General features: G+C 43.5%; 1 protein-coding gene across 2 annotated transcripts in view; it reads left to right on the top strand.

Annotated features, from left to right (window-relative positions):
* The first annotated feature begins 1,988 nt into the window (after positions 1-1,988).
* Positions 1,989-25,831, top strand: part of GSK3B (glycogen synthase kinase 3 beta) — a 65,156-nt gene continuing 41,313 nt past the window's right edge. For both annotated transcript variants that reach the window (XM_082206111.1, XM_082206112.1), the window contains exon 1: positions 1,989-2,104. In XM_082206111.1, coding sequence (XP_082062237.1) covers positions 2,017-2,104 — 88 coding nt within the window. In that variant the 5' untranslated portion in view covers positions 1,989-2,016. The remainder of the gene's footprint in view (positions 2,105-25,831) is intronic.

Consider the following 25,831-nt stretch of genomic DNA (forward strand, 5'->3'; position numbering starts at 1 on the left):
TCGGGTTAAGAACTTAATTCGTTCTGGAGGTCTGTTCTTAACCTGAAACTGTTCTTAACCTGAAGCACCACTTTAGCTAATGGGGCCTCCCATTTCTGTTCTCATCCTGAAGCAAAGTTCTTAACCCGAGGTACTATTTCTGGGTTAGCAGAGTCTGTAACCTGAGGTACCACTCTATGTCCTTTTCAATGTGCTGGTGCGGGAAAGGCGGCTCTGGGCTTGCTTTTTGCTCTTCTTATGTATATTTTGTGTTTTTTTTATCTTGCTGTCAGCCGCCCTGAGGCGCCACGCCAATCTCACTATTCAGGGCCATTCTCTTTGGGGGCAGCACCTGCCCGGGCGCCCGGAGGAGGAGCCGAGGCGAAGGGAGCTCCCAGCCGCCCCTCCGACTGCCCGGGAGGCAGCTGCCATTCGCGGCCCACTTCCCGGGCGGCGCCAACCCGCCTGGCCGAAGAAAGAAGCTGCGGCGCCTCCGAAGGGAGCCGGGCGAGCGAGAGAGAAAGGCCAGGCCGCGCCCATCAGGGGACAGGCAGCTCCTCCAATAGGAGCGCGCGTCAGAGGCGAGAGCGGGGCGCACAGCGGGCCGGAAAGGAAGCGGGTTGGCGTTCCCAGGCCGCCTCAGCGCGGCCGCCCAATCACAAAAGAGCACTTCAGGCGCGAAGAGCCAATCTGAATCCAGCCAAAGGCAAGTCTCCGCCCAAGCCGGGCGCGGCTTTTTCCTTTCCCTTCTTCTGCGCAGGGCGGAGCCGCGATGGCCTCAGGCCCCACCCATTTTGCATCAGACGGTCTCCGGGCCCGTCCCACTGTCGTGGGAAACATCCTGTCGTCTCATTGGCTCTGCCGCAGCGACAATTTAGGGACAGCGGCTTCCTATTGGCTCCCGAAAGGGAAGGGACGGATACACCCTTGGGTTCTTTTCGTAGCTCGTATGTGATTGGCCGCCCTCGCGGAGCGGAGGAAGTTTCCTTTCGCCGCCGCTCATTGGTGGCGAGGTAGTGCCAGGAGGGAGGGCATTCCGCGGCAGCTCTCGAGGATTGGCGGCCCGAATCCTTTCGGGTCTGGCCAGCTTCGGCCGTTCGGCTTGGCATTCACGGAGCAGACTTAGTCGGGTTGCGTAAGCCTTAGCAGGCTCCCGCTTCCCCTCCCTCCTCCCCCTTTTTGGTGTAGCATGGAAGAAAGCGCAGCGGCGCCTTTCGGAACGGGACGCTCGCTTCGGCATTCTCGAAGGGCACTTAGGAAGGCTGCGTAAGCGCGGCCAGCCCTCGCAGCCCAGAGAGTACGGAAGCCGCCGCCGCCGCCGCAGACAGCGAAGGAGGAACCGCCACGGCCCCGCAGCGGACAAAGGAGCTCGGGCGAGAAGGCGGCGCCTCAGCCGGCCGGGCCGGGAGGAGCAGCAGCAGCAGCGCCGCCGCCATGGCCCGCCCCGCCGCCCTCGCCGCCCGCCCGCCGCCGCACTGCAGCGCCCTCCTCCGCCTCCGCCGCCCCTCCGGCCGCCGCTCGCCCGCCGGGTGGGCGCTATGAGGAGAAGCAGCAGCAGCGCCAGGCCCGGCCTGTGTCCGCCCTGAGGAGAAAGGAGCCCGGAGCCCGGAGCCCGGAGCCCGCCGCCGCATCGCCTCCTCCTCCTCCCGCCTCTCGTATTCCTCCGCCAGGCGGAGGGCGAGGAGGAGTCCGCCCTTTCCCCGCGTCTCCCGGCGCCCCCACCCCGCGGGGGGGGGGGAGAGAAGAAGAAGAAAAGGGGGCGCCTCCTTTTCCCCTCAGCGCGCCTGCCTTTCCGCCTCGCCAGGCCGGCTCCTCTTCGCGCCCTCGGGGGGCGGCGACTGGATCGGGCAGGGTTGGGCCCCGGCGCCGCCAAGGCCGAGGATGGCGGCCCCCTCGCGCTAAGGGGGGGGGGGAGAGAGACGGTCTTTTTGAGGGGGGGTGTTTTTGGGTGGGGGAGCCTGGACCTGCCCGCCCTCCGCCTTGCTCCTGAGGAGAAGGAAGAAGCGCAGGGGAGCTGATCCGGCCAGGCGAGGCACCATGTCCGGGCGGCCGAGAACCACCTCCTTTGCGGAAAGCTGCAAGCCGGTGCAGCAGCCCTCGGCCTTTGGCAGCATGAAAGTGAGCCGTAAGTATTGATTTGCACCAATCTACGGGGTTCTCTCCCTCCCTTGAACTCCGCATCTCTCGCTGGATGCCTCTTGGTCCCCTGTAGCGCTGCCTGTCAGAGCCGGAGGCGGCCTGGTGGCGGCTCTTGGCGAGGCGGCTCTTCCTTTCTTTTCTCCGGGCTGCCTCCCCTCCCCTCCCCTCCCCACCCCCACTCCGCCTTCCATTGAGAAGAAAAAGCCAGCCTTGGAGTCTCTGCATCTCCTCCTAACCTAAAGGATTGCTTGATGCTTCTGCTAGATCCCTCTGCAGAGTGGCTTTTGTCAAGGGTGGATTTACTTTGTTCACACAACCTTTAAGAAGCGATTGGATCTTGATCGACTCTCTTCATATTATTTCAGGTTTTCTTATATTTTTTGCCTTTTTTATGAGGGGTGCCTTCTAATGGTGAGGGCCGTGGTTCCATTTGATCTTACACACCACTGTTTCATACACCTGAACAATGATTGATTTCTTTATGCCTATAGCTAATGGAACTTCCTGGTGAACTATCAGTTCTCGAATCGTTTAAATCAAAATTTGTGTGGTATTGTAAAACGTACTACAAATAGAACTTCAAATTTGTTTTAATCCACCTGCTTTCAAAGAACTCGTATTTATGGATATAGCTTGTATTTAAAAGGACTTTGTGGTTAGCTCCATTGTAGGACATGGATTTTAGAATAAGGCTCTAATCTGGCTACCTTTTTATGGACCTGAAAAAGTCCCTCCCCACCCCCAAGGCTGCAGTCCTAAAAACACTGGCCTGGGGTTTTATCTGACCATGCAATAATATGGCCTTCTATTAAGGATTATTGTTTGGCAGAAATTTTATGGACTATTTATCCATTAATTTCTGAAATGTTTGTCACAGCAATTAAATGTGTAAGAATGTTGGACAGGAGGAGGAGGAGGCGGCCTTCAGAACCAAGCCAAAAAAAGCTCACCAGACTGCCAGGTGCCTGACAGCCCTGCAGTTCTTGAAGGACCATGCAACAAGCACAACATGTTTATCAGGCTCTTGTTTTTTTTGTTTGATTGGTTATGAGTTATGAAGACCTGGGCCACGGGTTCAAGTTGTAAACAGTCTTAATTTAATGCCTTGAGTGTCAGTAGTACTTGTAAAAATGTAGAATATAATTGGCACATGTTGGGTGCTTTAGATAATATGCTTTTGGTGTTACAAAACTTATTTATTTCAGAAATACTAGACACATTGCCTGTGTTTTACTTATTCCGATGTAAAAAGCATTGAGAGGTTGCAGCCCATTCATCAAAGCTTTGTTGACCCCATAACTTTTAACTGTGTGACAACACAGCATATTGAGACTTGGAAGTGTTCATTTTTAATTCTCTGGGCGATTCTTTGATCAGTTTTGAAGTATTCTTGGAAGAAATGTTAGTTGACCACAAATTTTAGAATTACACATTTTTTTAACTATTATTAATCAGTTTGCAGAGCTGTGATGTTGGTTTTTTAGAGTTGCTATATTATTTATTTGGAACCCTAGAACAACATGACAGTAACAGTCAATCCTGTACTGTATGTGTCTATTCAGAAGTAAACCCTATTTGACACATCTAAGAGAGATGGAGAACTTGTGACCCTGCATAATGTTACTGAACCACACCTCCCATCATCCCTGCTGGCTGGGGCTGATTTGAATCGGAATGGACTTAACAGAATTTATATACTGCTTGGTTATAAATAAAACCTCTAAGTGATTTACAAAATCCAACAACATCTGGAAGGTCACAGGTTTCCAACTCCTAGATTGCATCGTAAGTTACATATTGATTTTCAAGATTGTTTTAAATTTCACAGTGCTGTATTAAAATTCTCTGGGTAAAACTATACATAAGGCGAACGTGAGGTTCCCTGTATATCTCATCACAGTAATGCAGGGTGGGATTTGTACATAAGTCATTCCTAGGGAAAAATCAGGGGTGTATAACCTTCCTTGCCATAATTCTTGTCCTGGTTGTGTGTTCTGCAATTCTGGTAAGTTGGGAGAAGAGACTGATAGAGCAGTAGTGGGAAACCTTTGGCCTGTGGGTCTAATTATGCCTCCCAGGCCTTCACATTTGGCCCATCAGGCTATTTCAACGAAGTCACGTCCACCTGCCCTAACCTGATGTCATGTATGATGTCAGGTCTGGGGCAGGTAAGGGCGGGGCTTGGCAGAAGGGGTGCTTGCAGGCATTACTGATTAGCTCATTGGCAGTGCTTGCCAAGGCTCTTTCACAGTGCAGGGCAAGCTAGCCGTCTCAGTGTGGCTTCTGAAGAATTCTGAAGTGCTATTTTCTGTGGTGCTTTGAACTGGGTTTTGGAAGATCCAACAATCAGCCAATTGTCATATTTTCAGAAGCCCTGCTGTGCAAAATAGCAGGCAAAAAAGGTCACCTCGTCTTATTGCGATGTCAGGCAATTGACAGGTGAGCTACCTGCTAAACTTGGCCTGTGCAGAGGGGGTGGGGCGGGGAGAATAACAATCTGGTTCACCAGTCTGGAGTGGTTCCCCATCCTTGTGGCAGAGAGAGGCCATCCATTGATGCCCCCCCCCATTAATGATACTGAGTAAGCATATCAACAAACTAATAGTTCTATTAATAAGAAAGATTTTTTTAACTGTTGGAGCAGCCCAGGTTGTGATGGATGCCTCTTAAATTGCCACATGCAATTTTATAAACACTTGCTTTAATATAATTTTTTTTAAAAATTTGCTATGTAATTAATCTGTGACATTCTTCAAATATATATTTTTAAAAAAGATTAACCTAAGTGATAACCTGGACTGTAATGTTTAATCAAGTTATTCAGTTATTAGTGGGCATCACAAATCTTAGTGGTATTTTAATTTAAAGCAGAATGGGATTTGTATATTGTTGAGCATCCTAGTGAGTCTGGACTTGACTCTCTCTGAGTTTAAGGTTATTTCTTTATTCTTTTAGTGCCTTTTATCTAGAAGAACTTGGAAGCACCTAGAGACTTGGAAGCACAGTCACATTGAGGCGACATTGGAGGGTCTAAATCTGCTAGAACCTATTGGCTAAAGATTTTGTGGATCTGGCTGTTACTAATTGATTTCACCCCATGCAGAAATCAGTGGTTTTTGAGGGAGAAAAGTGTAACACTTTATATCACTTTTGGCACCAGATAATATGAGGGCCTTGGGATATATGTAGCTCTGTCTTCAGGTGAAATTGGACTGCTCCACCTTTTGATACAGTATTTGCCTTTAGTTCTAAGGAGAGGAACATCCCACTTGCTCAGTCACCTACTAGGCTGATTAAAGCATAGCAAGGTTTGACCTGTGCCTTTCTATTTCAGTTCTGGTTTAAGAATGAGGAAAATAACTTTCATTTGTGCCATAATCCTATAGTTTAGTTACAATTCTGTTCTTTGACTGCTTGCTTACATAGCCAAAATGACAACACAGAAGAGGGAGGTATGAACAGATTTGAGGAAACGAAGGTTTGCAGAAGTATAAACAAATCTTTAGAAAAAACCCTTATCCCATCTCCATGTCCCAAAACAATTTAATGAAGACTGAAGATGCTCAATGTCTATGGAATGCTGACTGACATGAGGAGTGAGGGAAATTAGAAAACTGGATTTGAGAGCTGCGCAGAGAGATGAAATGAAGAAATCCAATACATTAGCTGAGAATGAGTACTTGTGTACCCCCCTCCCAAAAGCAGGCCAGTGAGTCTTGTGCTTGCTCAGTGCCCATGGAATGCTGATTGAGCAGAGAGAAGGAAAAAATGGGTGGGAAGGGAAATGGAATGACTGGAAAAGGAGGGTCAAGGAAGAAACACAAAGATGTATGCTGTAGCAATGGGTTTTCCTGCACCAGCAGGGATTTGGACCAGATGACCTTTGAGGTCTCTTCGAGCTCGATGGTTCTAAATAAATAAAGGTTATAGAAAACAGTCTCATTGTTTGGGTAGGTCATTTCCTGGTTCACAATAAGAAGCTATTTTTAAATGTCTATGGGAGAACTGCCCATAGAAATCAATGTAGAAATCCAAGCTTTTATTTTAGTTGGGATCTGACATCTGTGTGTCTGGTCCCCTCCAACCCCTCCCACGAAGCGGGGAAAAGCCCTCAAACAATTGAGGTCTAAGCATACTTGGTGCAGAAAGTGAACTGACTGTGGGACATGATGGAGTGGCCGAATGGAAAGGCTGAACAGAAGCACTCAACACTGCAGCATTTTCGTTGCAGGATTTTACTGGTGTCAATGCATAGGCAATCCTTCCCTATCCACCCTATGGCAGATCTGCCTTGGTCCTTACTTTTGATATATCTGGCTCCTACATATTTTTCTTTACCACTTCATCAGTTAGTTGTTATCAGTTTTCCTTGATGAGATTTATATAGAAGGTACTAGCTTTCCATGTACCATGGATCTTCTCTGTAAAATTCTTATTACCTCTTAGGCTTTATACAAACAGTCAGCAAGATATGGTATCTGAAGAAGCATGCATGCACACGAAAGCTCATACCAATAACGAACTTAGTTGGTCTCTAAGGTGCTACCGGAAGGATTTTTAAAATTTTGTTTCTACTACGGCAGCAATACAATACATAAAATGTGGATTACCATTCAAGATTTCTATGTAGTCACTGTATGACTGAATCAAAATAGGTTTCCTTTTTGAGTCTTCAACCAGATCACTTAGGTTTTAGTTGGAGGCATGTTTTCTAAGGTGAGTGGCAGTTGTGTGTGTTGATTTGAACCTCAAATAAATGTCAGACCAAACAATGCAATTATGTATTTAATATTGTTCTGATATTTATAATTCACATCGCCCTAATACCCAGGATCATTAAGAATAATAGTAATACCAAGTCACAAAATACATACAAAACTACTGATAATTCCTACCAAATGACAGATCTGAAAGTTCACATAATTCACATATCCAGAATCAAATATCCAAATTCTGTGGCTAAGATTCTTTGTCTGGCATAAAGTTTTAAGTGAATCCTGAGCAGTCTATCCAAGTCCCCACATTATAAAGTAAAAGCCAATCTACATGAAAAAAAATCTGAACAAATATAAATTGCTTGCAGTTTTAAAATCTTACAAACAAGGAGTCAAACAAAGGAAGCAATCTCAAAAGAACTCAAGTCAGTCTAAATCTGATTTGGTGCCACTAATTTTTTAAAGATATATATTTGGCAACAGAAAGGCTTAAATGTTTTAAAATTAGGTTTGCAGAAACAAATCAGCACATATTCTGTAAATAAATTAAAAGTGCCCTTTTGTCTGTTAATAAACCAAGGGAATAAATCCATTTCTCCTATGTGCAATATGCATTTAATTAGCTGTTTCTGCAATTTCTACTATTGATTTGGTATAAAATGGATTGTCTTAAAAATACTGTATACACTGATAGTATATTACTTTATATTGTGGATAATGTTCTTTTCTGTAACAGAAAAGCTTTTCATAAACGTAGGCGTTTCGCTTACCACAAAGTCAATTCAGAGCAATCCTGCGCATGTTTTCTTGAAAGCAAGATCCACTGGCTATGTTTGGATAGTCTCACATCTCTGCTTATGAATGCATATGAAGGAGCCTTATGGTTGTGCATGCACCCACCTTGTTAGAAAGCCTGTTATTCTGATTTGAATTTATGGGTCACTTTTTAAAAAACAAAAAGTCACTTAAAGCATACATTAAAAGCAATGTACAACTGAAATGGAGTAAAAGCTAAGGAGTAAGACATCCAATCCACTGAGGGGGGGGGCCACAGATAATTAAAAGTCAAAAGCCCAATGGAAAAGAGTTTTTTCCCTGATGCCTAAAAATGGGTAATGATGGCACCAGGTGTGCTTCCCTGGGGAGAGTGTTCTGTAAATGGGAAGCAACTGTTAAGAAGCCCAGTTCCCATGTTGCTACCCTCTTCACTTCCCTCGGACAAGACACATAGAGAAGGGCCTTAGATTATGAGCATAGAGTATGTGTTAGTTCATGTGAGGGGAGGCGGCCCCTGAGGTATTGGGGTCCTGTGCTGCATAAGGGTTAACAGCTCAAAACTAGCATCTTGAATTGATCCTGGAAACTAATTAGAAGCCTGTGCAGTTGTGCTAGAACTGGTGTTACATATTCAGACTGTCTGGTCAGCAATTTGGTTGCCAGATTCTGCGCCCATTGCAGTTTCTGAACAGTCTTCAAAGGCAACCCCTACTTTGGCAAAATAGGAAACCATAGTTAACCGAAAACTTCCTAATTTGTTTGTTGTCTTGCACAACAAGTGGTTGCATGTGTGTCCAGAAGTCTCATTCGTATTTCAGCCATATATGATATAAATAATCCAGTTCTGGCCATTGTGTTCAGTGGAATATGTACAGCTAGGAATATATGTAATAAGCATTGTGGCCTTCCTAAGTGTAAATGCTGCCACTATACTCATTGTTACAAAAAGAGGAATGAAAACCACATGAAATGTCACTATTCAACACGCTCATGTAATTGGTAGGGATGAGCAGTTTTCAGTGCATAAAGTCATAATGTCTCTTCAGTAATGTAATTTGAATGATCCAATTGAATCTCTGAGTCTTCATACACTCCACATTAAATTATTTTCTTACTCATACCTGTTTTATATATTATAATACTATCATTCATTTTTAGGCTGACATTTTCTGCGAACTGCCCTGAGACCTCCGGGTATAGGGCAGTATATAAATTCAATATATAATAATAATAATTCAAAATTTCTTTGCACGCTTTTTCACACTGAATGTGACTGAATGAAAATAGGCTTTCCTCCTGTGTCTTACTAGGGATAGACGTTACTGCTGCCACTTTAAAACAGGTCACTTTAGATTATTCCCACATTAGGAGACATTTCAAGGAGTGGCACACATCTCTGCTGGTCTTCGCTAGCCTGGTTGCTTCCTCTTGATTGCCTCATGACTCTTAAATCCTTCAAGTCATTAAGATAAATAGCCATGCAGGGTCTGTTCATGGTCTTGATGACCAATGAGGCAGTCCCTGAAAGTGTGCTTATCATCTTGAGGTCTTAAAAGTGGTTTCTCCCATCTGTGAGTGATCTGTATTTCTGCAGGCAAAGAAAGCAAACTGTTCCTCTCTTGTTTTCAGCGCCAACTTATGAATGTTTACTTAGAAGAAAGTCCTACCATGTTTTTGGGGCTTGAACTCCCACCTAAGGCTGCATAAGAAGGCGGCCTATATTCTCTTGGACCGTTCATTGATACAGCTAGGTCTTCTCACCTTCTACTTCCAAAATCAGTCATGTCTCTCACAGAAACTTTCTAAAATGTATACACTGGCTACCATCTTGTCCTGCTACCCAGCACACTTGTCTGTACTTCTAAAATCTTTTTATTTGCCCATGCAACCATAATTCTGCTCATATTTCCTGTTACCTCCTTGTGACAGTTGCTTCTTCATTTCTGCCACCTGCAACTACCTGAAAGTTTCCTTTTGTCTTAAATGGTGGTGGCAGGGATGTGAGTTATTTCATTCTAAATCAGTTGAGTTACAGGAGAGAAACAGATTCTGGGATTATTGTTTCTGGAAGGGGTGGCTCGCTTTAACTCTTGCTGTCTTCCCCGAGAACCCTTGGCCAGGCAGTCTCTGTTTCTCCCTTGCCTCAAGGCCAGATTGACAGAAAGAGAACACAAAAGCAGGGGGAATGCCCCTGAGGGTGCTGACTTAGCTCTTGAATACGTACTTGGTTTTCCCTTGGAACAGTTGACTGCAAAAGTTCTGATTTTATGGTGACATCTCTCTGCTTATTCTAATTTTGTATTTGGGGTATGAAAAAGTAGACTCTTTCCGGCAGAGTACCCTCTTTTTGTTGTTTGAAAACATGCTGTGCAACGCGTAGTACTGGCTTCACTCTTGCTTCTTCATTGCGCATGTGGGCGGACAGCACTTGGAAGTTGCAGTTGAGTCAATTTTGATATTCCATTCTCTCCACTTACTTGGGCATAAGTACCACTGAAATCTGTAAGAATTACTTTGGAGCAAACAGGCATGAGATCATGTTAAGAACAATTTTTTAAATCAATACAGTAAGGGTAGGAAGAATGGGGATGCTCAGTGTTAGTGTGCATACTCTGCGTGCTTCTCCGTTTCGGTCCTTGGTGTCTTTGGTTAAAAAGATTAGACAGCAGGTGACGGGAAAGATTCTGCCTGTGGCCATTAAAAACCACTGCCAGACAAAGGAATCATAGAATCATAGAGTTGGAAGAGACCACAAGGGCCATCGAGTCCAACCCCCTGCCAAGCAGGAAACACCATCAGAGCACTCCTGACATATGGTTGTCAAGCCTCTGCTTAAAGACCTCCAAAGTAGGAGACTCCACCACACTCCTTGGCAGCAAATTCCACTGTCAAACAGCTCTTACTGTCAGGAAGTTCTTCCTAATGTTTAGGTGGAATCTTCTTTCTTGTAGTTTGGATCCATTGCTCCGTGTCCGCTTCTCCGGAGCAGCAGAAAACAACCTTTCTCCCTCCTCTATGTGACATCCTTTTATATATTTGAACATGGCTATCATATCACCCCTTAACCTCCTCTTCTCCAGGCTAAACATGCCCAGCTCCCTTAGCCGTTCCTCATAAGGCATCGTTTCCAGGCCTTTGACCATTTTGGTTGCCCTCCTCTGGACACGTTCCAGTTTGTCAGTGTCCTTCTTGAATTGTGGTGCCCAGAACTGGACACAGTACTCCAGGTGTGGTCTGACCAGAGCAGAATACAGTGGCACTATTACTTCCCTTGATCTAGATGCTATACTCCTATTGATGCAGCCCAGAATTGCATTGGCTTTTTTAGCTGCCGCGTCACACTGTTGGCTCATGTCAAGTTTGTGGTCAACCAAGACTCCTAGATCCTTTTCACATGTACTGCTCTCAAGCCAGGTGTCACCCATCTTGTATTTGTGCCTCTCATTTGTTTTGCCCAAGTGCAATACTTTACATTTCTCCCTGTTAAAATTCATCTTGTTTATTTTTGCCCAGTTCTCTAATCTGTCAAGGTCGTTTTGAAGTGTGATCCTGTCCTCTGGGGTGTTAGCCACCCCTCCCAGTTTGGTGTCATCTGCAAATTTGATCAGGATGCCCTTGAGTCCATCATCCAAGTCGTTGATAAAGATGTTGAATAAGACCGGGCCCAAGACAGAACCCTGTGGCACCCCACTAGTCACTCTTTTCCAGGATGAAGAGGAACCATTGATGAGCACCCTTTGGGTTCGGTCAGCCAGCCAGTTACAGATCCACTGAGTGGTAGCATAGTCAAGACCGCATTTTACCAGCTTCTTTACAAGAATATCATGGGGCACCTTGTCAAATGCCTTGCTGAAATCAAGGTAGGCTACATCCACTGCGTTCCCTTCATCTACCAGGCTTGTAATTCTGTCAAAAAACGAGATCAGGTTAGTCTGACATGACTTATTTTTCAGAAATCCATGCTGACTATTGGTGATCACAGCATTCCTTTCTAGGTGCTCACAGACTGTTTGCTTAATGATCTGCTCCAGAATCTTCCCTGGTATTGATGTCAGACTGACTGGGCGGTAATTATTTGGGTCCTCTCTTTTCCCCTTTTTGAAAATAGGGACAACATTTGCCCTCCTCCAGTCTGCCGGGACTTCGCCTGTTCTCCAGGAATTTTCAAAGATGACTGCCAGTGGTTCTGGAGATCAGGGAAAGCCAACATGGCCCTCCAGGTGTTTGGGATGACAACCCATTGGCTCCACCCCCCATGGCCAGTGAGCATGGATAATGGTTGTAAGCCAAGACGATACCTCCAGATGCTGTGGACACAGCTGGAGTAGGCAGTATTGGGCAGATGGGTTGCTGGTCTGACTTGAAGAAAGGCAGCTTCCTATATGGGGTAGGAGAGAGAGAAAGTGAGAAAGAATGTGATAGCTGTTTGGATTATTAAGTTAACATGGTTACAACAGAAGCTATCAAATGGGACTTTTCTCCAGGGAAACAATGTATTCCCAAATTATAATGAAATTTGTGTTTTCAACTAATTTATTTGTATTTAGTTTGCATGGAGTCCCATTTCATCACTACAGACTGTCACATCATCCAGCTCTCAACTGTTGACACGGGTTTAGGACAGTTTTTGTTTATATTCATTATTTGTTACAATTTTCGCCTTCATTGTTAAGATTTTGGATTGTATTTTCCTGAGCTTGAAAGAGGTCATTGTTTGCTTATATTACTCTATGCAGGGTTGCTACATAATTATTAATCCTTCCAATATAAACATACTTATATCAAAAACCTTTACCGTTCCTGATGACTTCAAGGTTATTCATTGATGGAAATGAAAGGTGATATTCAACTAAGTTGTCACATGCATGGAATGATGTTTTCTTGCACACCTGGGACTTCTTTCCTCTCGTCCCTCTATCTGCCCCCTGTGCCCCCCCCATTTGCTCTGGAAGGCGGGGGGAACCCTCAGAAAAGGTTTAGGGGACATGCAGCCTTATTGGGGGCGGAGTCTTGTTGCACATGTGGACCTCATTATGTGCATGCATTGAGTGTTATGCTGAACGCCACCCTTTATTTTAAAATTAGGGCTGATGAATCAAAATGATGAATGAAAGTTCTTGACCCAGTTGTTTAAAAAATTGATGCTCCCAGTCCTCTGTTGATGATGCTTTTTTGAGGTGAGCTACTGTAGCCAGGCAACCAACCAACCCCCCAAAAAATCATGAAATGGGAGATTGCAAGGGTCATTAGGGCACTTTCCCATTTCCTATGGGAGGTGTGCCTGGAGGAGGAAGTTGAATGTTAACTCACTCATGCCTGGAGCCACGGGGTCTAAAAAGGAACATATGAACAAAGGTCCATTTAGTCCAACGTTTTGTTCCTGCAGTGGCCAACCAGATGTGTGTGGAAAGCCTGGAGGCAAGACCCGAGTGCACAAGCATTCTTCCACTCCTAATCTCCACTCCAGCCATTGGTATACAGAGCCATATAGTCTCCCATAACGGTAGTCGCTGATGATAGCTTTATTCTCCATGGATTTGTCTAAACCTGTTTTAAAGCTGTCTGATTTGGTGGCTATCCTTGCATGTTGCGCTAGTGAGTTCTATAATATGCTCTGTGTGAAGAAGTATTTCTTTTTTTCTGCCCTCAGTCCTCCCACATTTAGCTTCATTGAATGACCCTTAGTTCTAGTATTATTGAGAACATTCTTTACTCTTCCCTTTCTCCACACCTTGCAGAGTTTTATGCATCTTTTATTATGCCCCCTCCCCATTTACTTACACACACCCACCCACCCACCCAGCTAGAACTCCTCCAAATGTAATGTTACCTCACAGGAATTTTTCCCCAGCTCCTTGATAATTTCAATTGCCTTTTGCTGAACTTTCCCAACTTCGCAATAGCCTTTTTTGAGCCGAGGCAGTATATGGTATTCCAAGCATTATGACACTGTCTGTTTCCAACGATGGAGAGCATTTGGTATTGACCTTTGGAGCAGTGAGATGTTTGCTGATGGGAAAAGGAGAAAGTGACAGTTTTGACTTTAAAAAGTCTGATAAGGTGTGGAGATGAATCATAGAATCATAGAGTTGGAAGAGACCACAAGGGCCATCGAGTCCAACCCCCTGCCAAGCAGGAAACACCATCAGAGCACTCCTGACATATGGTTGTAAAGCCTCTGCTTAAAGACCTCCAAAGAAGGAGACTCCACCACACTCCTTGGCAGCAAATTCCACTGTCAAACAGCTGGTGACTGCCACTATCTTGACCACCTGAGGTAGGAACCTTGTGTTCAGTACTGGAAAGGAACAGGATTGCCCTTCCTTCTGGGGATATTGTTGCAAAAGTTTCTTTTTTAAAACGCTACAGTATGTGTTGGATCAAGGGAACTCATCACTAAGAGGGCTTAGGCAGAGAAAATGTGGAGAACACTTCTAATTTCAAACTGCAGGGAAGGGACTACTTATGGTATATGTCTGCCAGTTATGTCAGTGGTAGCATCAAGAAGAAGCATTTGAAACTACCATAGATTCCATCCAGGGGTCTGCAAATCTGGACCCTTTTTTGTATCATATTGGCTCATCCTTTTCAGTTTTTCCCCCAGTGTGCTGGCACGCTACAAATATATGAGTGGGTTGATAAAGCAGTTCAGTTCAGTCCAGTTGTGTTGATTATAATGAAAGATCAAGAAGCTATAAAGTACTCGTGTGGCAGTGATCACATGTGTTTTACTGTTTGGCCTGACATCAGCATCAAGAATATTCATGACAATCATGGTCGCTCATGATACAATATGTAAGGAAGGGATTCATCTGTACTTCTAACTGGATGTCATCCTACTCAGGGCACTGTCAATAAAAGGAGGCTTACTATCTCTCCTCCCTGACAATGAGCCACGTCAAGGGGACAGAGAACATTCAGGTGGACCACTGCTAATGCCTGGGCTGTAGCACCTCTGTAGACAGATATACAAGAAAATGTGGCACAAAATGAAGTGAAACTATTCGCATCTGACTCAAACCACCGACTCAGAGGATACTTTACCAGATTCCCATCCCACTTGGTGGAAGGGATGGATGCCTTTCATCTGACCCCCTTCCTTGCAAGTTTGCTAAAGAAAATATGGCTGGAGAAGACAGAATTCATTCTGATGGCACCTGCAATGCCTCAGTGCCATTTTAGCCAAGTCAGTTGTGGTTCCCAGATATATTGTGTCTGGCCATAGCGCTACCATAGACTCTGCCAGCACATCAGGAGCTGCTCAAACATCCACTCAGTATGGCTGAACTTGACCATCTGGAAGACCACCGGGAAAAGACTCAGAAAGGGGTGGATTGCTGGACTATAATCCTAGCAGTCTGTGCCTCCCACAAACCAGTTAGCCCTGTGGTTCTACCTGGGAGTCCTTCTTGTCTTGGTACAAGAAGAAACACAAAAGCTCTTCCAGAGTGCCACTACCAGAAATTGTACTGTTCCTACAAGATGGGTTCAAATTGGGGCTCAAACCAAACACGTTGAAAAGACAGGTTTCAGCATTGTCCTCGCTCCTATCTAGATGTTCATTGGCTATGCACAGCTCACATCCCAAGCAGTCCGTGATACAACATAGGTTCCCAACATGGGATCTACATACTGTCATGATGGTCTTACAACACGTACTGTTCAAGCCCCTAAAGGAGGTGCCACTCTGAATCCTATTGTTCAAAGTTCTGTTCCTGGTTTCTGTGACCTCAGCAAGACTCATGTCTGAACTTGGGACCTTGTCCATCTTAAAAGAATTGTGTATAATCTATGGAGATCTTGTAGTATAATGGACTGATGCTACCTTTATACCGAAAGTTAACTCCACGTTCCACAGTCCACAGGACCGTATAGATCTGACATCATCATCATCATCATCATCATCATCATCATCATTATTAAAATTTGAATACCCTGTTTCACCTGAAGATCACAAAGTGGTTCATAACATAAAATACAAAATGAATACGCAACAAACCTCTTCATTCATCCCTTTGTGGTATACTGGAATGCTATGCAGTAGTGCCTAGTCATAGTTTCCCATTTTTTTGAACTGGAAAACTATGATTGCCAGCTTCAAGACAAGCAAAGATCCTGGGGTCCCCCCCAAATCAAGTGGACTATAAGCAAACTCTGGTTTGAAATTTGTTTTAAGGTTTTGACTTGTTCCTCAATTGTAGCCCAGACTTGAGAAACTCTAATACATATGCTAGGTGCCAAATGATTCCTTAAACAAGGGTAACTGTTGCAAAAATGGAATGCCTAGTTGCCATTTTTGGGCAAGACATTTTCAATATGACTTTTTGGTTTCTAAAATTCATTCTGATTGTGCAGATAAAATATAACTGATGGAATTCTCCCGATGGTGGAGGTGTCAGGGGCCACCCTGGTGACCAGGCTTCTTCACTTGGTCGCAAGTGGTTGATAGCCAGATGCACACAGTGGCGGAGCTTCATGCTCCGGCATCCGGGGGGGGGCAGAGAGTAGGTGGGGCGGGGCTGGCGCACGTCCTGGGGGCGTGACGTGCCGCCCGCAGGGGCTTGGCACCCAGTGCGCGGGTGGCACCCCACTGGGATCGCGCTGCCGGGGGCCGTGCGCTCCCCCCGCACTCCTCTTCCTCTGCCAGTGGATGCACATCTGCCTGGCTAATTTCTAACACTGCTGTAGCCACATTTCCCCATAGACAAGCATAGAATTATTAATAATTAGAATATCCCTGGTTTAATCATAGTTTGCCTGAAGAGCAAAAGCCTTGTTCATCTTGTGGATTATTAAGATATGGTTGTCTGAATGAAGCCATATTCATTTTATAATCTATACTGTTCACTTCACATATAGAATTGAGTTTTGTTTAGGGATTTTGTTCTGTATTTAGCCTGTAAAAGATGTCAGAATGTCTCATAAAATATAATCTGAGAATAACTGATTTATATAGCTTTGAATCTGAGGAAGTGTAAAACCAACTGCCTTCACTAAAGTGGTTAATTTTGAATAGTGAAATGGCTTGAGTGTGGCCTGAATGGCAGGAATAGGCTGACCCTACAATTTTAGGGTCTGCTTTTTCTCTCTTTCTGGAATTCCCATGATCCATTGATTGGCATGTATTTAAATTTACAAAGCAAAAAAGATTTCTTCACAGTTAAAACATAAATTGCTCCTGAATATTCTGAATATTCATTCAGACCAAAGCCAATCTAGTCCATCTTTTCTCCCACAGTGGCCAGTGAGGTGCTTTTGAGAAGTTCACAAACAGGATTTAATGTTAATAGCAATCCCCTACTGTTTATGTCTGGTGTCTGCTATTGAGGTTCCATTTGGGGCTATTATTGCTATCAGTAGCCATTGGTAGGCATATTCAGTAAGGAAAAGTAATTTTTTTGAAGCTATCATAGGGCTAGAAACACATTCTGTTCATCATGAGCCTCTTCTTCCTTCCAACTCCAAAATGGAAATGTGGGGGAGGTTTGTTGAGCCCTGTAGTATTCTGCCTCCCAACTTTTGAAGCAAAGGAAAAGCAGTTCACTGTCAGCATATGACAATAACAACTGCAAGAAGGAAGGAATGTGGTGCTTATGCGTTGTTTTGTAAGTGTCCCAGCAACCAGCATGCACTAGACCTGGAGTCCCCACCACAATGGCAGCAGAAACTGCACTATCCATAAACATCTCCCTTGGCACCAAGGCCCTCTGCTTTTCCTAATTTTAAAAAATGTAGATGCTTAATTCTGCATGGAGCTGAGTATGTGCCCAATTAACCATGTTGGGTTAAGCACCTGCTCATGTATCTCTGGCACTGAAATCAACAGGTCTTAAACATGCTTAACTTTAGCTTGATAACTTTAACTTGATAATGTCCCAAGTTCTATTAGAACTGTCTTTCTTAAATGGAATGAGAAGGCATGTGTGTAGATAATCCTAGCTACTGAAAAGTGGTTGTGTTACTAATTAGGCAGAATGCCTGTCCATATTACTGGACAGTGCTGCATAAACATAAACCTGCATGTCCACATGCTAAGTATCTTGATAATACTTTTTTTGTGAACTGAAAATAATTGCTTTGGGATCTGCCAAGAATACCTAAAAAGTCTGGAAAACCCTTGGTTGCTGATAACCTATGTACAGATACTTTTTAATATATTGTCAGTATAATACCTTCCGAGCAGGAAGGTATTTGCCTGCTTGCTCTCGAGCAACCCCTTGGAACCCTAACAGATAGTATATCACAATGTTGAAAACCAGATACTGCCCAGCCGGGAGCGCACTTTCAAAGAGGGTCAGTAAACGTCAGTTAGCTCATCCTTGGTTAAAGAGAGATGTAATGAGTCCCTAGGACACTTCCTGGAGATGGTGGTCTGATGCAGAGGAGGAATGGGGTGGTTTTGGGGGAGTCTGATCTGGCGAGAGCTCTAGTGGGTAGGGGTTTATGGTTATGGCCACCAAGACATGGATGATGTAGGGGAAGGTCCTAGTGGCATTGGATGGGGGGAGATTTGGATCTCCAGGAGGGCTTGAATGAATTATCTGTGGGTCTTCTGGGTGTTTCTGTACCTGCGAGAGAACTGGCTAGAGCGCTCTTTCCTTTCAGGAAGAAGCCTTCCCCCTAGGAGAGGTACCTAGGTAGTCAGCTACTTTTGGCATCTCAGTCTCAAAGGCCACAGTGACGCCAGTGGTGGTGCAAGCTGACACTGCATGTTTGGCCAACTCAGAGGAGTGTCTGGCCGGCACAGGGTAGAGTGTATGTTGCTCGTTGAAGCAGCAGCTCAGCAATACCTAGTCATATAACTTAAAGCTCTGTTGTGCCTTATTTTGTCACCTGTGGACCTGTGTTTGGGTCCTGTGCTGAATTCCTGAATAAAACCTGGTTGTGGTGAAAGCTCAAGTTCTGAATTTGATGAGTGGAGCCAGGACAGGAGGTGCCTTAAAGTATCTGCAGGGGGGGAGAATGTTCCTAAAATGGAGCATTTTTGCCTTTGTGGAAAAAACTTCATATAGCTTCCTCTGGAAAGAAAAGAAAAACCTCATTTTTTCTTTCTTTCCAGGGGAAGCTGTTTGTATTCAAAGCATTGGAGGAAGCACTTTGAATGCAAACTGCTTTCTGTGCAGCTGATCTCAGATGATGGTTGGGGTTTCAGCTGTGCAAGGTTCTTTTCAGGCTCCTACTATCAGCTGATCATTGGTGCCTGCAGAGAGTCTTTGAAGCACTGACAATCAGCTGATAGTTGAGGCTTCAAAGTTCTCTGCAAATCCCTTTTGACACAGCTGCAACTTGACTTGCCCCAGTGGTTTTAGTAGGCGTAACTCAAATATGTTGGAGAAATCGTAGTCATAAAGGTGCATGCGGTGGTAGGATTAGGAATGCTTGTTAGTGGCGTGCTTTCTGTTTGAGGTTTCTCAGAAAATGGTTCAGATATTGAAATAAACCATGGAGCTTACCCCTCAATTATGTCTATTAAGTATATATGAGCATAGTAATTCAGACATTAAAAGAGTTACTAATATTTCTAATGGCAGAAAGTGAGGAGGAATTAAAGAACCTTTTAATGAGGGTGAAAGAGAAGAGCGCAAAATATGGTCTGAAGCTCAACATCAAAAAAAAAACAACAAAAAAAAAACAAAGATCATGGCCACTGGGCCCATCACCTCCTGGCAAATAGAAGGGGAAGAAATGGAGGCAGTGAGAGATTTTACTTTCTTGGGCTCCATGATCACTGCAGATGGTAACAGCAGCAGCGAAATTAAAAGACGCCTGCTCCTTGGGAGAAAGGCGATGGCAAACCTTGACAGCATCATCTTAAAAAGCAGAGACATCACCTTGCCAACAAAGGTCCGTATAGCTAAAGCCATGGTTTTCCCAGTAGTGATGTATGGAAGTGAGAGCTGGACCATCAAGAAGGCTGATCGCCGAAGAATTGATGCTTTTGAATTCTGGTGCTGGAGGAGACTCTTGAGACTCCCATGGACTGCAATAAGATCAGACCTCTCCATTCTGAAGGAAATCAGCCCTGCTGTGCTCACTGGAAGGACAGATCCTGAAGCTGAGGCTCCAAGACTTTGGCCACCTCATGAGAAGAGAAGACTCCCTGGAAAAGACCCTGATGTTGGGAAAGATGGAGGGCACAAGGAGATGGGGAAGACAGAGGACAAGATGGTGGGACAGTGTTCTCGAAGCTACAAACATGAGTCTGACCAAACTGCGGGAGGCAGTGGAAGACAGGAGTGCCTGGTGTGCTCTGGTCCAGGGGGTCACGAAGAGTCGGACACGACTAAATGACTAAACAACAACAACAACATTTCTAATAGCATCGTAGCGATAGTTCAAAAACAGAAGAATATGGAAATATGGAGTGCCTGGACTTGCCACTGTTGTATCACAATGTATGGGATGTAACCATTGTGGACAAACTATCACATCAGTTATGGGTAGTTGGGAGCAAGGAAACTCTAGATTAGTTTTTTGCTATTTTCACTCCACACCAAACAATAATATGCTCCTTCCTCAGTCAAAACTTGATCTGAATGTTGCGTTAAGTGTCTTTTAAGAAACAGATACTCAGGACTCTTTCATAATACAGTTTCTCCTTGTTTCCAGGACCAGCCGGTCTGGACGGAGCAGGGCCGGAGATGAGTGATTAGTGAATTATAAACATTTTTATTTGAATGTATTTGTCTGCTTTTTAAAATGTAGATTTTTTAATACAAAATCAAGCATAGAACAAGGTTATCTTAGAAAACAGGTCAAGAGACATAAAAAAGTGGCCAGAGACATCAGTAATACATTCCAGACTTTTGATATAATAGAAATTATAACAAGTCTATAAAAACAAGTCTATAAAAATAAAAACACAATTAACATGGATATCCCTTATTTACCAGGTGGATGAACTTCATTTCTAGTGAACCTTAGCTTTATACTGTATTAATAAAGATAATAAATAACCAGATAAAGAGAGAATTGGGAAATGACTTAGGAAATAAAGAGGAAAAGAAAATTAAATACTTAGGAGTTTGGATTGCATCTAAAAATCTGAACTTATTTCAAGATAACTATAAAAGTGTGTGGACCGAAATTAAAAAAGACTTTAAAAAATGGGAGCAAATGAATCTGTCATTTTTGGGTAGAATATCTGTAATTAAAATGAATGTTCTCCCCAAAATGATATTTTTATTTCAATCATTACCGGTAATATCTAACTCCAGTTGCTTTACACAATGGAAAAAAGACATACTAAACTTTCTATGGCAAAAGAAAAAAAACAAAGATTAAATATAAAATACTAACAGATGAAAAACATGAGGTGGGTTTGCTTTCCCAGATTTGAAATTAGATTATGAAGCAACGTGTTTAAGATGGATGAAAGAGTGGATCAAATTGAAGGGTGTAAATATACTGGATTTAGAAGGTGCTGATCTGATCTATGGGTGGCATGTGTATATCTCTGGTATAAGAAAACTAGGGTACACAAGGGATTTTTAAATCAGGTGTCTGTCTAAGGTCTGGATGAGGCATAAATATATTTTAGAAAGTAACACTCCTGGTTGGTGAAAGCGGTTGCAGTAAAAAGGATAAATATGGATAGGATCTGGGAAAAGGACAAAGACCTCCTTGAATATAAAATGGCAACATAAAACTAAGAGATAGGGAGGAGGTGTCAAAATTGGATACTTGACTGGTTTCAATACTTCCAAACAAAGCAGATGTTTAAAAAAGATAAACAGGATTTGTACAAGAAGAATCAGAATTTGAAAAAGCGATTTTAGGGTCTAACAAAAAATATATATAAACTATTGCTAGAATGGGAGACTAAAGATGAACTTATAAAGGAGGCAAGAACAAAATGGGCTATTGATATTAGGCATTTTATTGAAATTGCTGAGTGGGGAAAAATATGGAATTCAATAATGAACTCTGCATGATCATATAAAAGAAAATATGCTAAAAAAAAATGCAATATAGATGGTACTGACACCAATCAAACTGACTAAAATGTATAAAAGAAGCTCAAAACTATGCTGGAAATGTCTAGAAGTAGAGGGTACATTTATTCATTTATGGTGGAAATGTAAATGAGCAAAGGAATTTTGGGAGATGGTGTACAACGAGTTAAAAATATATTTAAATTCCCATTTCCCAAGAAACCGGAAGCACTCCTTCTAGGCATACTTGGGAATGAGTTACCAAAGAAAGCTCACAGCCTATTTCTATATGCAGCAACAGCTGTGACGATAGTATATGCAAGATATTGGAAACAAAGAGAGACCCCAGGGAAAGAACAATGGCTAAATAAATTAACTGAATATGCAGAGCTTCCCAGTATGACATCCAAAATAAGAAATCAAGATGACAAAAAGATGAGGAGTGAGTGAGAATATCTAGGGGAATATTTACAAAAAATGTCCTCAAATATAAATTCCAGGTAGGGGATACTTTGTGACCAACAGGAGACAATATAAAAGATACTAAAGTGTGGAAAATAAATGAAAGAATTGATGCATATGCAGCTGAGCAAGAATTAAAAAGAACTGTCATGGAATGCTGAGTGGGAAGTCGAAAAGAACTACTGTATAAGAATGGAAAATGGTGTAATTGTAAAACTGAAAACAAAAAAAGGATCAGTTCTTTCCAGCACAGAGTTTCTGTTTGAGTGCTTCTGCAATGTTAACCTTTCAGTATTGATTTTATTATAGTATTTTTCAGTGCTTTGCATATTTAGAAGAATACGTTTCTCAAAGAAGCAACCCAGTTGAGTTCAGGTTATTTTCATAGTTGACCAATATACTCTATTGTAACTAACACTGAAAAACAATAAGGGAGCCAAATCTTACTGATATTCTGCCAAGTATAATGTAAGAACTTTTATCTTTTTGTGATCTTAACCCTGATGCTACTGATAACCTGAATGCCAAATCTTCAAAGTCTTCAGAGAGAAGAAGCTAAAAGGATTTTTTGCCAAAAATCTCAGAAACCTCATCAGGAGGGCTTTAAACTGACTAATGTGGGGGAGGGAGACAGTGCTCCTGAAGGTAGGAGTCTATCAATTAATGAAGATGATCATCGAAATGTCAAAGACCAAATGGAGCAAACAGCACACGGACCTAGTGGTGGGAGGAAAAAATCCTTAAATAAGAGACACGGGGGAATGATTAATGGACTTCAATGTCTGTACACTAATGCGCAAAGCATGGGAAATAAACAAGATGAGCTTGAGCTCTTGGTACAGCAAACTAAATATGACATAATAGGCATCACTGAAACCTGGTGGGATAAGTCCCACGATTGGAATGTAATAATGGGGGGATACAATCTTTTTCAGAGAAACAGACCAGACAAGAAAGGAGGAGGAGTGGCGTTATATGTCAGGGATGTGTATACCTGTGAAGAGATCCAAGATTTAGAACCTCAAAGTCAAAGTGAGAGCATTTGGGTCAAAATTAAGGGAGAGAAGAATAACAGTGACCTCATTGTGGGAGTTTACTATAGATCCCCAAGCCAAACGGAGGACATAGATGATGCCTTCCTGGAACAGATGGCCAAGCATGCAAAAGGAAGGGAGATAGTAGTAATGGGGGACTTCAATTACCCGGATATTTGTTGGACGTCAAACTCAGCCAAGAGCATAAGGTCAAACAGATTCCTCACTGGCCTTGCAGACAACTTCATTGTCCAGAAAGTGGGAGAAGCAACAAGAGGAACAGCCATTTTAGATCTGGTCCTAACCAATGTTGATGACCTGGTTAGTGGGGTAGATGTGGAAGGATCATTAGGCGCGAGTGATCATGCTCTTCTGAAGTTTACTATACAGCGGAAAGGAGCAGCCAAGCATACTAGGACTCAATTTCTTGACTTCAAGAAAGCCGACTTCATAAAACTTAGGGAAGTGCTGGGTGAGATCCCATGGACAGCAATACTAAAAGGAAAGGGAGTTCATGATGGCTGGGAGTTTGTTAAGAGGGAGATAGTAAAAGCACAACGTCAGGCAATACCAATGAGACAGAAACATGGAAGGTGCCTAAAGAAGCCAGGGTGGCTATCTAAATAACTTTTAACTGAATTAAGATTTAAAAAGGATGTGTACAAAAAATGGAAAAGGGGGGAAGCCACCAAAGAGGAATTCAAACAAATAGCCAGCACGTGTAGACACAAAGTCAGAAAAGCTAAAGCACAGAATGAACTCAGGCTTGCTAGAGAGGTTAAAAGCAACAAAAAAGGCTTTTATGGGTATGTTCGTAGCAAAAGGAAGAACAAAGAAACAGTGGGGTCACTCAGAGGAGAAGATGGTGAAATGCAAACAGGGGACACAGAAAGGGCTGAACTCCTCAATGCCTTCTTTGCCTCAGTCTTCTCCGATAAAGAAAACAATGCCCGACCTGAAGAATTTGGAGCAAATGATTCAGCAAAGGAAACACAGCCCAGAATAACTAAGGAGATAGTACAAGAATACTTGGCTAGTTTAGATGTATTCAAGTCTCCAGGGCCAGATGAACTGCATCCAAGAGTATTAAAAGAACTGGCAGATGTGATCTCAGAACCACTGGCAGTCATCTTTGAGAATTCCTGGAGAACAGGCGAAGTCCCGGCAGACTGGAGGAGGGCAAATGTTGTCCCTATTTTCAAAAAGGGGAAAAGAGAGGACCCAAATAATTACCGCCCAGTCAGTCTGACATCAATACCAGGGAAGATTCTGGAGCAGATCATTAAGCAAACAGTCTGTGAGCACCTAGAAAGGAATGCTGTGATCACCAATAGTCAGCATGGATTTCTGAAAAATAAGTCATGTCAGACTAACCTGATCTCGTTTTTTGACAGAATTACAAGCCTGGTAGATGAAGGGAACGCAGTGGATGTAGCCTACCTTGATTTCAGCAAGGCATTTGACAAGGTGCCCCATGATATTCTTGTAAAGAAGCTGGTAAAATGCGGTCTTGACTATGCTACCACTCAGTGGATTTGTAACTGGCTGACTGACCGAACCCAAAGGGTGCTCATCAATGGTTCCTCTTCATCCTGGAAAAGAGTGACTAGTGGGGTGCCACAGGGTTCTGTCTTGGGCCCGGTCTTATTCAACATCTTTATCAACGACTTGGATGATGGACTCAAGGGCATCCTGATCAAATTTGCAGATGACACCAAACTGGGAGGGGTGGCTAACACCCCAGAGGACAGGATCACACTTCAAAACGACCTTGACAGATTAGAGAACTGGGCAAAAATAAACAAGATGAATTTTAACAGGGAGAAATGTAAAGTATTGCACTTGGGCAAAAAAAATGAGAGGCACAAATACAAGATGGGTGACACCTGGCTTGAGAGCAGTACATGTGAAAAGGATCTAGGAGTCTTGGTTGACCACAAACTTGACATGAGCCAACAGTGTGACGCGGCAGCTAAAAAAGCCAATGCAATTCTGGGCCTCATCAATAGGAGTATAGCATCTAGATCAAGGGAAGTAATAGTGCCACGGTATTCTGCTCTGGTCAGACCACACCTGGAGTACTGTGTCCAGTTCTGGGCACCACAATTCAAGAAGGACACTGACAAACTGGAACGTGTCCAGAGGAGGGCAACCAAAATGGTCAAAGGCCTGGAAACGATGCCTTATGAGGAACGGCTAAGGGAGCTGGGCATGTTTAGCCTGGAGAAGAGGAGGTTAAGGGGTGATATGATAGCCATGTTCAAATATATAAAAGGATGTCACATAGAGGAGGGAGAAAGGTTGTTTTCTGCTGCTCCGGAGAAGCGGACACGGAGCAATGGATCCAAACTACAAGAAAGAATATTCCACCTAAACATTAGGAAGAACTTCCTGACAGTAAGAGCTGTTCGACAGTGGAATTTGCTGCCAAGGAGTGTGGTGGAGTCTCCTACTTTGGAGGTCTTTAAGCAGAGGCTTGACAACCATATGTCAGGAGTGCTCTGATGGTGTTTCCTGCTTGGCAGGGGGTTGGACTCGATGGCCCTTGTGGTCTATTCCAACTCTATGATTCTATGATTCTATGATTCTATGATTCTAGGAGAACTGGATAGGAATGCTTTTATCTGCAGAAAAGTAGAAATGTGTTACAGTGGGCATCATGTGTCCCAGATCTCTGACTTTGCACAGCAATGTCCTTTTTTTATCAGGAAGTTCACCAGCAGTCTCACCTGAATAGCACTTTACAGGTTTTAGCCAGATACTCAAGATTTAGTGCAGTAGTTTCAGTAAA

This window comes from Podarcis vaucheri (genome assembly GCF_965113315.1).
Source record: "Podarcis vaucheri genome assembly, chromosome: 17".
NCBI lineage: Eukaryota > Metazoa > Chordata > Lepidosauria > Squamata > Lacertidae > Podarcis > Podarcis vaucheri.